At 38.5% G+C, this 14,450-nt stretch overlaps 1 protein-coding gene across 1 annotated transcript; it reads right to left on the reverse strand.

Moving 5' to 3' along the window:
* Window positions 1-908: 908 nt before the first annotated feature.
* LOC125229476 (short/branched chain specific acyl-CoA dehydrogenase, mitochondrial) lies at window positions 909-12,721 on the reverse strand. Its single transcript, XM_048134324.1, has 9 exons — window positions 12,587-12,721; window positions 11,330-11,450; window positions 8,732-8,832; window positions 7,482-7,688; window positions 6,372-6,542; window positions 3,796-3,959; window positions 2,810-2,954; window positions 2,134-2,269; window positions 909-1,105 (listed from the first exon to the last, which is right to left on the reverse strand). The coding sequence occupies exons 1-9, from the start codon at window positions 12,617-12,619 to the stop codon at window positions 927-929; spliced, it is 1,257 nt and encodes a 418-aa protein (XP_047990281.1). The 5' UTR covers window positions 12,620-12,721; the 3' UTR covers window positions 909-926.
* Window positions 12,722-14,450: the final 1,729 nt, after the last annotated feature.

Genomic DNA, 14,450 nt, shown 5'->3' on the forward strand with positions numbered 1-14,450 from the left:
TAAACAATATGGGTTTGGTGAGAGATGTCAACTCTACAATATTATATTAATCTTAAAACTCACAATCTAACAAAATTTTACTAAGATAACATTTTTTACCATGCAGAAGTAGTAGTAGGTAAGTATGTAATGTACAAGTATACTATTTTACACCTTAGAGTGCCTTAGATGAGTTTGGTGACTTTGGTGACACTTCCAAAAATTCTGAATTAATTCGTAATTGAGAATTTTTAAGTGTCACCAAACTTATCTAAGGTGAAAAATAGTATAATAAGTAGGTAGTGGTAGATTCGGTAGGTATTTATTGTCGTGTTCAGTTCCATCTGCACATTTACACGAACATAGACATCTGAACAATACTCGTATAATTACTAGAATAAAACCGGCCAAGAGCGTGTCGGGCCACGCTCAGTGTAGGGTTCCGTATTTTTCTCAAAAACTACTGAACCTATCAAGTTCAAAACAATTTTCCTAGAAAGTCAAAAGTTCTACTTTTGTGATTTTTTTCATATTTTTTAAACATAATTATGGTTCAAAAGTTAGAGGGGCCGCCGGACACACTTTTTTTTCCTTTAGGAGCGATTATTTCCGAAAATATGAATATTATCAAAAAACGATTTTAGTAAACCCTTATTCATTTTTAAATATCTATCCAACAATATATCACACGTTAGGATTGCAATGAAAAAAAAAATCACTCCCCACTTTACGTGTAGGGGGGAGTACCCTAATAAAACATTTTTTTACACTTTTTATTTTTGAACTTTGTCGGCGTGATTGATATACATATTGTTACCCAATTTCAGCTTTCTAGTGCTAACGGTCACTGAGATTATCCGCGGACGGACGGACGTACAAAATATTTCTGTTTGCGCTTAGTTGCAAAAAAACAAAGAAAACGCAAATGATTTTGATGTTATCATTGTTTATTGCGTATATTCCTTCTCGATGAGTTTGGCGATGGTCTGCAGCTGCATATTGCTGGTGCCTTCATAGATGGTGCCGATCTTGGCGTCGCGGAAGAACTTCTCCTGAGGGAAGTCGCGCGTGAAGCCCACGCCTCCCATGAAGTCGATGCACTTGGAGGTTAGATGCTGGGCGATTTCTGAAATTTAAAAAGGTATTGATTTATAAACCAAATGTACATACATACATATAATCACGCCTGTATTCCATCAAGGGGTAGGCAGAGCACATGAACTACTAAGTTTCAGTGCCACGGTTGAAAGAAATCCAAATTGTGACATTGCAGTGACAGGTTGCCAGCCTCTCGCCAACCCATATCCCACTACTTCTATTACGACACCCACGGGAAGAAAGGGGGTGGTGAAATTCTTAACCCGTCACCACACGGGAAACCAAATGTATAATTTTTAATCAACCGGTTTGGAAAAATATCTTTAATAACCCCACCAGACTCAAATATTCCGGTTGACCTTATACCTAGTATTTTTCAAACAACCCTGAACGCAGTTTTGCTAAACTGAATTGAGATGGACGCTGGTGGCACCATACCATATCAAAAGCGACGTGATATACGTCTAATACGTCTATGTTACTTAGGACCACTTGCACCACCCGCTTTACTCAAGGTTAGTGGTCTGTTAACTGTCAAATTCCATATAAAATAGTGGGTTTACCTCGGATTAACCCTCAATTTTCGATGGTGCAAGTGACCCTTACTGGATTAGATATATCGGACAGTTGCAATCAGATATATCGGAGGCTTAAACATTTCTGAACATGTAGCTACTCTCACGCTTGACAGTAGAGTCGTGTTCAAATAGTTAAAATTGTGTCGCTTAACTTTAAACCTGGATAAATTCATTCTGCTTTAAGATTGATTATATAAAAATATATATTACGATCTGAAAGATACAGAACCTTATAGCGAATGGATTTACCCAAGTTTGAAGTTAAGCAACATAATTGGCAGCTCCCATAAATCTGGCGATAGTACCGTATGCGTGAATAGAAGACATTTATTAGAGTTAAAATGACAAGAAGATTCCACTGCTTCCAGAGACGTATGCCGTAATATGAGCTTGTGCAGCACATGCCCTACGAAAGTAACAGCTGTTTCGCTAGTTACCTGATGCCTGATGCTAGTTACCTGATATGATGATTAGTTACCTGATGCGTAATATTTAGCCATAGCAGCCTCCTTGACGAAGGGTAGGTTGTTCTCCTTTAGCCTGGCGGCGTTGTAGGTCAGCAGGCGGGCTGCCTCTAACTCGGTTTCGAGATGGGCGATCTGGTAGCTGATACCCTGGAAACACAAAATATTGTTAGAGGTTTTACATTTCCCCAAAGGATTTGATACGTGAAATGGCGGACGGACCAAACTGTTAAAGAACAGACATCAGGGTCTGGCATTTGTTGACTGTTTGGTGGACGATATTCGGAAGATTGTGGTATTTAAGTCAATTCTGGACAGCTCAGCATTAAGCTACAAATGGCTGCTATGATTAGCCTAGTTTTTTCATTTAATTTATTATGAGCCAACTTACACTAACAGATAAACCAAACATGTAAGTTATAGGTTACAGGCAAAGGTTACAACACAGAGCTATTACAACTATACATAGATCTGAATTAACAAGCTGGTTTCGTTGTCAGCTTCGTTGGAAAATAATACAATTTCAGGAAAAGAAATACTTCTCGGTTCTACAAGAAAGATGGGCTACATTCCGAAGCCTTTTCTCCTACGTTAAGGGAATAGTGGCGATCCTGGCACAGTCCGATCATCTGCAAGGCGACACCCCACCACCAACCATTTCTATCTGAAGTTACAACTGTGACGAGTTACCTGGAAGGAGTAGATGTTCTTTCCGAACTGTTTCCTCTCAAGAGTGTAGGGGATGGTGGCGTCCATGCATCCCTGGCATAGACCGATCATCTGCGAGGCGATACCGATGCGACCCTCGTTCAGGAAACCGGCGGCATATTTGTATCTGAAAATTTGAAGGATGGGATTTAGCACCAACCCGAAGGAACTGTCGAGGCTTTGAAGTACCTATTGAAGAGTTGATTAGGTAAATTGTTTTGTTTTAGACATTGGAACTTTGAGGGCTGGAGGCAGTCTGAGCAGGACCGCTCATGATTGTGATCAATCGGGCAGGCGAGGTCTCTTAGAGCCAGATTATGTGTACGATTTAGAGTAGAAACGAGTAAAAATTGTCATAGTTCTTATTCTTACCCGTGTCCATATTCTCCCAGGATGTTGCCTTCCGGCACCCTAACGTTGTCAAAGTGCACCATGCAACAAGTGCCAGACGCGGGGATACCTATAGCTTATTCTCCGGCTACCCATGTGCATAGAATGTTGCCTTCAGGCACCCTAACGTTGTCAAAGTGCACCATACAAGTGCCAGACGCGGGGATACCTAGCTTATTCTCCGGTTACCCGTGTCCATAGTATGTTGCCTTCCGGCACCCTAAAGTAGTCGAAGAGATGCAAGTGTCAGAAGCGCGAAAACCTAGCTTGTTCTCAGGTTTAGCTACCGACAGGCCTGAAATTAGTACCTGTAGGCATGTTGTTTTCTTACCCGTGTCCATATTCTCCCAGGATGTTGCCTTCTGGCACCCTAACGTTGTCAAAGTGCACCATACAAGTGCCAGACGCGGGGATACCTAGCTTATTCTCCGGTTACCCGTGTCCATAGTATGTTGCCTTCCGGCACCCTAAAGTAGTCGAAGTGATGAAAGTGTCAGAAGCGCAAAAACCTAGCTTGTTCTCAGGTTTAGCTACCGACAGGCCTGAAATTAGTACCTATAGGTATGTTGTTTTCTTACCCGTGTCCATATTCTCCCAGGATGTTGCCTTCTGGCACCCTAACGTTGTCAAAGTGCACCATGCAGGTGCCAGACGCGCGGATGCCTAGCTTGTTCTCAGGTTTAGCCACCGACAGGCCAGGGGTGTCTCGCTCTACGATGAAACAGGTGATGCCTTTGTAGCCCTGGAAGCAGAGTGTTTTAGGTAAGTGATTTTGGCAAATATTAGTAACGGAGACAGGAATACAGTCCGATTAAAAAGAGTAGGGAGAAATTAAAAAGTGGCAACATCGTAGTGTCATCTCTTTCAAATCAATATGTGTGAGAAAACGGGACGGCACTACTACGATGTTGCCACTGTTTAATTTTTACTCTATTTGGTCAAACTATAAATAGTTACCTACATCACAGCCTGGCAAAAAAGAGTAGAAAATAATAGGGGCGCCACCGTCTATGTAAACCGCTTTGCATGTGGCAACTATTTCGACACTTTAGTATGAGAAAAGTAAGAGTTGCTATAATAAAAAAAAGTTCCATTTCTACTCTTTTTTGCCAAGTTGTACTTGAGGAAATAAACACCCTCTAACGTGAGATTTTGATAAATAATTAATCATTTCTGGTGCCGTAGCCGAATGGCATTTCTGTGACGCGAAACGAAAACGAAACGCCGCGAAAGGTAGTCTGGCTCGGTCGTGCCAATCCGCAAGAGCGATAGGGATAGATATTTAGATACGAGCGTTTCGTTTCGTGAGCGTTTGTGCCATTCGGCTACGAGGCCTGAAATGCTTAGGTAGTTTAGGTATGAGTTAAGAGTAACATAATCCAAAAAATAATAGCAGATTTTGATGTGTAGTAAGTAGATGGCGCTGTACAGTGTAGTGTAGTGTGGTCTGTTACTAAGAATAGTTGATAGAGTAGATACTATAGGTATCTTCATTAGGAAATCATGTGTAATCAGTCAACCAATTAGAACCCTATTAGGCCACTGTAGAACTATGTCATAAATAGTGACGTTATAAATTGTAAGAAATCTCTTACTGCTTGTCATTTTGACATGGTTGTAGTGGCCTAGGGCTAGGGTTCCAATTGGTTGACTACCATTGAACATATCACAAATATTCTCGTAAAGCCCTTTATATTATACTTCAACATGTTTTATTTTATGTATAAAAGTTTATTACATTCATTTCACGATTTCCTTATCATAGTAATGACGTTTCGCTTTATCGCAGCTCTATTGACCGAGTCAACAGTATCTTTGCCCTGTTTAAAAACATGTGATGTAACAGTTTGCTATTATGAATGTATTTTAACCATTGGTTTATAGTATTTTATGCAACTGGTGGTTAAAAGAGGTCAAAAAAGGTGAGTGGCGTGGGTAACAATTTGAGGCGAAGCCGAAAATTGTTAATAAAGACGCCACGAGCATTTTTTGACTCAGTTAAACACCGTTGCATACAATACTTTTTCTACGACCAAGCACTTATTTTGAAAGAAAATTATAAATTCAACAAATACCTACTTTCAGTCATCTTAGTTATCTAGGTGGACCGCCTACCATTTTGAATATGCAGTTTGAGTGCAAACATGAAAATAAAACTGTCTATGGTATGGTTCTTTGAAGCCTGGCCACTAAGACGAATCGAGCCGAGTTGAATCGAGTTCTATACATTTGAATGCGATTCGACGCGTCGCCAATGAACGCAGCAGAAAACGAAGGAGTCTCGACTCTGCGAATTGGTTTGTTAAGTTGGTAGCAATGTATTTACTGAACTGTAAAACAGCTATATCGTGCGACTGCTACTAAATGTTTTTAGGGTATAGACTAGATAGACTTGTCCTGACATCTTTTATGTAGGGTTTTAAAGTTCTATGCACGACCTTGTAACTCACGAATAACAGTACGGGAGTAGAAAAATATTGTTAACCTTGTAAGTACATCAGTCAGTTATCTCTGGAACTTTCTCTACAAAACAAGTTTCCAAAACCAGCCAAGAGCGTGTCGGGCCACGCTCAGTGTAGGGTTCCGCAGTTTCCCGTATTTCAATTTCCAAAACTCTTCAACCTATCAAGTCCAAAATAATTTTCCTAGAACGTTTTTATTAAGTTCTACATTTGTAATTTTTTTCATATTTTTTAAACTTATGGTTCAAAAGTCAGAGGGGGGGGGGGGAGGGGCACATTTTTTTTAAACTTTTGGAGCGATTATTTCCGAAAATATTAACAATATCAAAAAATGATTTTGGGTAAACCCGTGTTCATTTTTAAATACCTATTCAGCAATATTGATATATTATGGTTGAATTGACAAAAAATCACTCCCCACTTCACGTGTAGGGGGAGTACCCTAACAAAACATTTTTTTTCACTTTTTATTTTACCACTTTGTCGGCGTGATTGACATACATATTGGTACCAAATTTCAGCTTTCTAGTGCTAATGGTCACTGAGATTATCCGCGGACGGACGGACGGACAGACATGGCGAAACTGTAAGGGTTCCTTGTTGACTACGGAACCCCAAAGACGATGAGAGGTTATCAAAATGAACTTGGCACTTTGGGTATCTTTGCTCTCTTAAACAAAAGTTATACTAACCTTGGAAGGATCAGCATTGGCCATAACCAGGAACACTCCAGCGACGTCCGAGTTGGAGATCCACATCTTGGAGCCGTTGATGACGTAGTGGTCGCCATCTTTCTTGGCTACGGTCTTGAGGGCGAAGGCATCTGATCCTGACGTCGGCTCTGTTAGGCAAAAACTGCCGGCCTGTAAAAGCAAATGTAAATAAATGTAAAAAATATTAGTGAAATCTATAATACCAAATGTTATTATGTCCTTAGATGAAGTTTGTCCTTAGATAAGCTTCTAAAGAAAATCATCAAAGTTCCTCGATAAATGAGTAAAAATAAACAATTAACTGTTTTATTGTAATTAAATTTAAAAATAGACAATTAACTGTTTTATTGTATTAACTGTTTTATTCAAATTATTCCTATCTTCCTTGAAAAGTTCTTTATCGCCTGACGAGCACATAAAATGACTAGTCGTGATCTCTCTTTGAAGGTCGATAAGCGGTACATTACACATAACTTTAACTGTTGTTCGTGTTGTTTGATACCTACAGTGAAATGTCATTTGACATTCGCCAGTCGCTTTTCGGCGAAGGAAAACATCGTAAGGAAACCGGGCTAATCCCAATAAGGGCCTAGTTATAGTTACCCATCGGGTTGGAAGGTCAGATGGCAGTCGCTTTCGTAAAACCAGTGCCTACGCCAAATCTTGAGATTAGTTGTCAAAGCCGACCCCAGGTTCCCATGACCCGTGGCAAATGCCAGGATAATGCAAAGAGGATGATGATGAGTGTTGTTAACTTTTGTTACCTACTGATTACATGGTTGTTAACATGGTGCAGTGAAGCTAATAGAGATAAGTACAGGGCGTGTACTGTTGACTATGTTGATATCCATCAGCTGATTTATCTGCTACTAACTTTTCCTGCGGCTTCGCTCGCTTCAACTATCTCCATTTAAAAAATCACGTCAATTCTTCGCTCCGTTTTGCCGTGAAAGATGGACAAACAAACAGGCACACACTTTCCCATTTATAATATTAAGTATGTGCTGAGCTTAAGTGTCGGTTGCACCAAACGTCCGTTATGTGTCCGGAATTTCCATAGACTTGGTACAAAAATCCTTGAACACTTACATATTCCGTGCACAGCTTGGTCAGGTACTTCTGCTTCTGTTCCTCAGTGCCCAGCTTCATGAACAGCGAGTTGACGAGCGTGTTGTGAATGTCCACGTACGCAGCGACGGCCGGGTCTACCCGGGACAGCTCCTCCACTACCAGCATCATGGTGAGGAATCCGCAGCCGGAGCCGCTGTATTCCGTTGGGGTCTCGATGCCCATGAGCTGAAGAAGAAATTTCATAGTCAAAGTGGCTGGTACTGATTATATATGGCCATTTTCAGAATTTGGAACCCCCCAATTAGCGAAAGTTGCTAACAAAAATTAACTCACTGTCAGTTTTGTGACTAAATTAAGCATGAAATTTCAATAAAAATATTGTTTTTCTGTTAATTACATGAACTTTAAGTGATCTACATCAGAATGTGAAAAAAGTACATTTTTAGACAGCTTTTACGCTTAATTGTCGTCACAAAACTGACAGCGAGTTAATTTTTGTTAACAACTTTTGCTAATTGGGGGTCCTAAATTTTGAAAATGCTCATATTTAAAGTGATTGGTAGGCGTCCAAGACTGGCGTGCCGTGGCTGTGCAACAAACACAGACTCCTTTTAGCAGTTTGAGCCATCAAAGATTGCATCCTGTGTTGTCTTATGGAGAGAATTCAGACTGGCATGCAGATGCCACAGGGACAGATATACAAGTACGTATTCGCTATGAAATTTATTTAGGTACGCACTTGAGCCGCAAGATCCTCTTGATAACAGATATCGTTTTATCTCTCTTTGCAAATAATCAAAGTCCGTCCCCGTGTGGTCTTACAACAATAGTTATTTGTCATACAAGGGGGCAAATTTGTATTTTAACGCCGAGTGTGGAATTGAAAAACGAGCAAGTGAAAGGATTCTATAGTTGAACCACTGGTTCGAGAATAGAATCCTGAACTTGCGAGTTTTTTAACACACGAGAAGTAAAATACATTTGCACCCGAATGTAACACAAAACTTTTCCCCTTACTATAGCGAGGAAACTACAACGCAAAAAATGCGTTTATCACGACTGCTTCCAGTAGTTCCACAGGTGGTAAATCATCTTTATTACTAGATTCACCTTCTTTTATCAATTTTAAAGCAGTTAATTTGACTTTATTCAAGGTCAAATTACTTTACCCACTAATGGATAAAATGCGTTTTTACCCGCTGGTATTAAAGGACAAAACACGTGTTTCCGAGCTAGTGAGGGGAAAAGGTAATTATTATAATACTTACGCCATTATCAAAGAGCAGTTGTCTGACGCTGTCGTCGATTTTGTGTTCGTCCTCCATTTTCTTGACTAGAGGCGCTATTTGATCAGTTGCCAGCTTTCTGACTGCGAACAAGAGGTTGTTGTTTTACCTACATTGTTTTCAAGGTTACGGTCAGGACAGGAATGAAGAAACATATTATAGAAATTGAAGTTAAATGATAAAATGACATAACAATTTCTTCCTCTGAACCGGTTTTTTTTTATTTGGTCCTTCGAACCGGACTTTTTTTCATGTTGGTCAACTTGGTCAAGTATGGTCCTTCGAACCAGATTTTATTCACATGGTTGAGTATGGTCCTTTAAACCGGATTTTTTTATATTTAAGAATGTGGGAAATCCCTCATATATAGTTCATTAAGAATAAAAAGTAAAAAATAAAATGATATAAGTTTTTATCGTATTTTCATAGGTCATTATCGGTGATAAAGCTAGCACGAGTGTTATCTCATCTTTCTGACGTGTATTTAAACCATATTATTTTAGCGATAAGACATGCCAACAATATGTATTCGACTTTAGTTATGCGTTGAGATTCTAATTATGATAAATATCTATGGTTGATATTTTGTTGATTGGTCGCTATTAATTAGGTTGACAAAATTGTATACCATTCCATTCCCCAATTCTACAGATGTATTCTACTTTACCCACTTTACCCGTTCATATAATTATGTTTCATGTAGCCCTCATATTAGGTATTATTGTTAAAATGTTTGTATGTAGGTATTATAAGCAATGCAACACACGGTGCAAAAGGGTAAAGAGATCAATTTACTGACTGAACGTAGCAATTTAACACGACAAATTACAATTGCAATTCTTGCAAATGTACCTACTTATTGGTTGCAAAAATAGAATGCATTTTTGAAGTGAAACTTAGAAGTTTAACGGCCAGTGTTGCCAACTCGAAGTTTGAAATACAACGCATTACTTACGAAGTTTCACTTCTTTTAAGCGGAAGGACTTCACGGACTTTTTTTTTTCGCCGGTTATCTTGTTTCCAAGAAGGTACTCAAATAATATAATATGTAACCGATTTCACAAACCTACAAGTTACATACATATATACTTATACATATAACGTACAAACATAGCCATTACCCAGGCAGCTACGCAGAGCACATGAACTACTAAATTTCAGTGGTACTCTTGGCAAAAAGGGGTTGAATGAAATCCAAATCTACATTTTGAGATCGGGACTTCCGTTGTAATAACACATGTTATAACTAAATATTGGGTATTAATTAAGAACGGGAAAACTCAAAAGTTATTTTTCGGTGCAGTGACAGGTTGCCACTGCACCGAAAAATAACTTCGAAATGTCACAGTTTCGTTTCCTTTCGACCCTTTATTTGCCAAGAGTGGCACTGAAGCTTTAGTAGTTTCATGTGCTCTACCTACCAGTGGCGTAGCGTCGATACAACTCGATTCCCCACGGGTTGCCTAAATTTGTCCAGTTTCTTTAGAAGTGTATACAAAACAGTTCCCAAAAACCCCTCCGGCTTCACTTACAAAAATTTTCACGCCCCGCCACTGCTACCTACTCCTGTATGGGATACAGGCGTGATTGTATGTATGTATTTTTCGGTGGCAACAAACATCACAAAGTCAAGGATATTGTATTTTGTTATTGTATAATTTTGTTTTTAGATAGTGTTTATCTGACATTGTGATAAAATACTTGAAGATAAGGCACGGTGAAGTGAATTAAATTAAATATTTAAGTAAGTATATTTTATGTTTTTAAAACATGGGAACATGGCGTTGAGATTGGGTCGGGTGTGACAACGGGCAAGCCTCCGTATATTATTAACTTCTTATTGTTCTTATTACCTTCCTATCTAATAAGTACCAAATTCTTATCTTAAGTCGTTTGGAAACTACACATGAATAATTATGTTATTTACCTTTCCTAATTACCTAAATATTTAATTTGTTTAGTCAGCAAACATGCCGAACGACTTTTCTTGTAGTTTCTTGTTCTCGTAATTTCTCTATGCCTAATAGATAACTATATACCTACCTATTACTTAGAATACTGATCGTTTCATAAATTGACGAAAATACGAAACCTTACAAGTTCAGAAACAATTAGATTGATTATTACTTACATACCTACTATGGAACTTTGTTTAAGTACATTGCTTTTATGGATATGGTCTATGTTAGAGCTCTCAATAATAAGGAAGGAAACTTCTCAGTAACTTTGTATTTCGACGTCAAACAGCTAAAACGTATTTCAAAGATTGAAGCTTTGGATTAAGTATTTTTTTAACCGCACGCCAATCTCATTCAAAATCATAATTTAGAAGTCAATTCTAACAGCCAGCTTTGGGCGTCAAGTTAAAATTTGTATGAAACACTATACTCTACTCTACACTTGTGGATAAAATGTAACTTTCATTTGTTTGAAGACTTTGAAGTATCAAGTGAGCCAGTACCAGTACGTGTGGTGAAAAAAAAAAACTCATTCTGTCAGTGGCAAATTTCTTCCGAATGACAATTGTTTGGCCAATAATTCGTTGGACAAAATGTGGATTAAAAAAAAAAAAAATATTACTTGTTTCCTTCATAGCCAGCTCGTCTTCTGTGAGTACGGACAGTGGTCTCTGTGGGGCGGCGTCTGAGAAGCTTTGCGCCTTGGTCGCGGCGACCATGGGAGCGCGCCATTGCTCCAGGATCTATAAAAAAGAACAAACTGGTTTATGTTTTTTTTTTTCGGAAGTTTAAGGATTGGTGTTGGAATGCTTTTTAAGTACGTATTAGATTACAGAGTAGCGTTTTTGTAACGATAATAGGTGATAGGTATGTCGTTAATATAATATTTCTATATGATTTATCTATATATCGTCACTACTTTTAAAAAATCTCGTATCTCACGCTGTTCCTCAAAGTTAAAACGCAGTAAGTCTATATGCATTCCATACATACTTACTACAATTTTTTTTTACATTGACAGACGAAGATACACGTTTTTTTAAAGTAGTGACGATATCTATTCTATCTATTGTATATATAGAAGTGAAAAAGTAATGATGTACCTAGCATCATTACTTTTTCACTGTGTTCCATTAACTCGACTTCTAGCCTTTTGCTAGGCTGTCGCCTATACCACAGTTGAACAATTTGAGGCATTTGAACCCATATATCAATGTCGACTTCTACGAGACCTATGGGAGGAAAGGGTAATAAATAGTATCTACTTAGGTGTATATAAAATGGATTGTTTTTGAAAGGACGACTTATGCCATCAGAAATAGAAAATTGTTGATTGTTATTAAGGACATCTTTGTTGGGAGCTTGACTACCTTGCTCTGCAGTCCTCAATTGTGTACGTGAACGTGCTTAGCATACAGTGTCATCGCATCATCAGTTGTCATTTGTTTTGGTATCACGACAAAGGTCGACTGTGCACAGTCTATCAAGAAATAGGTAAGCGAATTAAAGTTTTAAAGACTACCATTGGCTGTACTTACTCTGTCTAGTGTCTACGCCATAAGAACTATTACAAAAACGACCATTGTATTACCTATAATAGACTAAGATCGTGCAATTGAGTTAAATTACCCATTCACAGATATTTCATTCATCCAACCAAGAGTTGTATTCAAGAATGAAATTGGATAGGTAATATTAATAAAGAACTCTTTGACAATTTACGTATAGAGCCTCATTCTTAAATACCTACTGTACTATAACAAACCATATTAAGAAAAAAATACATTGGTCACTTCCGTCAAACTTAGTGGCCAGTGTCGTCACAACACTATTAAAAAAATCGCATCACTTTTTTTATTAATTAACTTTTTAAACGCACCTTTTTAGCAACAATACGACGTAATGGGATCATGTTTTTCTATTTGTTGCTATTTGCGCGCGCGGTCGACTGAGCCGGTACGAAGACTGGTTACATTCTCGGCGAAGGCTGGTTTGGTTATCTCACTCGCGCCAGATAACGAGTTTCGTTCAATTGATGTTTAATTTGGAATATTAAATGTTATTTCGGACTGTTGCTGGCCGCACCGCTAACTAATAATACTTAGGTGTTTTATATCTCTTTAGACTGTTACTTATTGGGTGCGCAACTGCGCAAGCTAGGATTCCTAATACAATCTCTTCCGGAGATATAATATGTAGGGTAGTATTGTATTGTGAAATAGTTATTTGTTATACAAGGGGGCAAAGTTGTACTTTAACGCCGAGTGTGGAATTGAAAAACAAGCAAGTGAAAGGACTCTATAGGTGAACCAAGAGCGAAGCGAGTGGTTCGAGAATAGAATCCTGAACCTGCGAGTTTTTTAACACACGAGAAGTAAAATACATTTGCATTTGCACCCGAGTGTAACACAAAACTTTTCCCCTCACTATAGCGAGGAAAGTACAACGGCGGCTCATTCCGCGATTCTATCGCCGCGCTACAAGTACATGCCGGCGGCCGCGAGTTCGCGGCCCGTTTACTGGTGACGACTTTCACGCGGCGCAATAGAATTCAATGTCGGCTGCTCGCGTGCGGTCCGCTTGTTAATGTAGGTAAGAATTTAGAATGGCGGCATTTCGTGAACATCAAAGGAGTGAGCCTTCTGTACTTGTACTATTATATATTCTGTGGTACAACGCAAAAAATGAGTTTATCACTGCTTCCATCGGTAGTTCCACAGGGTGGAATCATTTTTACTAGAGTCACCTACTTTTATTAATTTTAAAGCAATTAATTTGACTTTATTCAAGGTCAAATTACTTTACCCACTAGTGGATAAAATGCGTTGTTACCCGCTTTTATTAAAGGACAAAACACGTGTTTCTGAGCTAGTGAGGGGAAAATAGAATTCTACTAATAGAAAGATTCTCAAACTCAGAAACAAGGAAAGTTTCTTGAAAACTTAGGACATTTCGGGAAATCTGGTAGATATTGCTTAGCGGCAACTCATGCTACATACCTACCAATTTTTATCAATATCGAAGACGTGATCCAAATATGTTTTGAGAATTTGTCTACTTAAGTCATTGAGGTGTAATGTACGTTAGTAGTGTTAGTAGGTACATAACTATATAGTAAATTCAATGACTTAAGTTATTTGATTTACCTACAAGGGGGCAAAGTTGATGTCGCACGTGCCAAAATTGATACTCAAGATAGCGAAAGATTCCATTATTGAACCGCAAGCGCAGTGAGTGGTTCAAAATGTGGAATCTTGAGGTTTCAGGGCACGTAGGTTAAACAAAATTTGCCTCCGAGTGAAACACATTTTTTTCGCTACACCAACTAGAGGAAAATTACTTAACTGTAAAATACCACACCAAATGTAATAAGTAAGTAATACACATATAATAATGGCCACAAACTACTAAGAAGATACTACGTATATAATGGCAAACGGACAAAAGAGCTGGCAGCTTTCTCGCTCAACGTATAAGCATTGCGATTCAGCGAGGAAATGCTGCCAGCATCTTGGGCACTACTATGACTCGGGGGCCCTCTTGAGACCTCGATTTTTAGTTTTCTTTTTTTTAATTGCCTAGTTTATGATATTTATTGTATGGAATTTTTTATTTAAGTGTTATTCATAAATAATATAATAATAGCCAGATAATACTAGTATCAGGTGTGATCGTGGTTAAACGTCTACCTATTAATCAATATTTATGATTCAATATCATCATTTATAGGTAAAACCTAGCAG

Source organism: Leguminivora glycinivorella, chromosome 9, assembly GCF_023078275.1.
Source record: "Leguminivora glycinivorella isolate SPB_JAAS2020 chromosome 9, LegGlyc_1.1, whole genome shotgun sequence".
NCBI lineage: Eukaryota > Metazoa > Arthropoda > Insecta > Lepidoptera > Tortricidae > Leguminivora > Leguminivora glycinivorella.

Bases quoted from the DNA above. Each gene is read 5' to 3' on its own strand.
- LOC125229476 (XM_048134324.1), bottom strand. From the start codon at position 12,619: ATGATCCCATTACGTCGTATTGTTGCTAAAAAG. The intron at 7,689-8,731 runs GTAAGTATTATA...TTTCTTCTTCAG, and splicing joins AACTGCTCTTTGATAATGGC to CTCATGGGCATCGAGACCCC. The intron at 2,270-2,809 runs GTAACTCGTCAC...TTGTGTTTCCAG, and splicing joins AGAACATCTACTCCTTCCAG to GGTATCAGCTACCAGATCGC.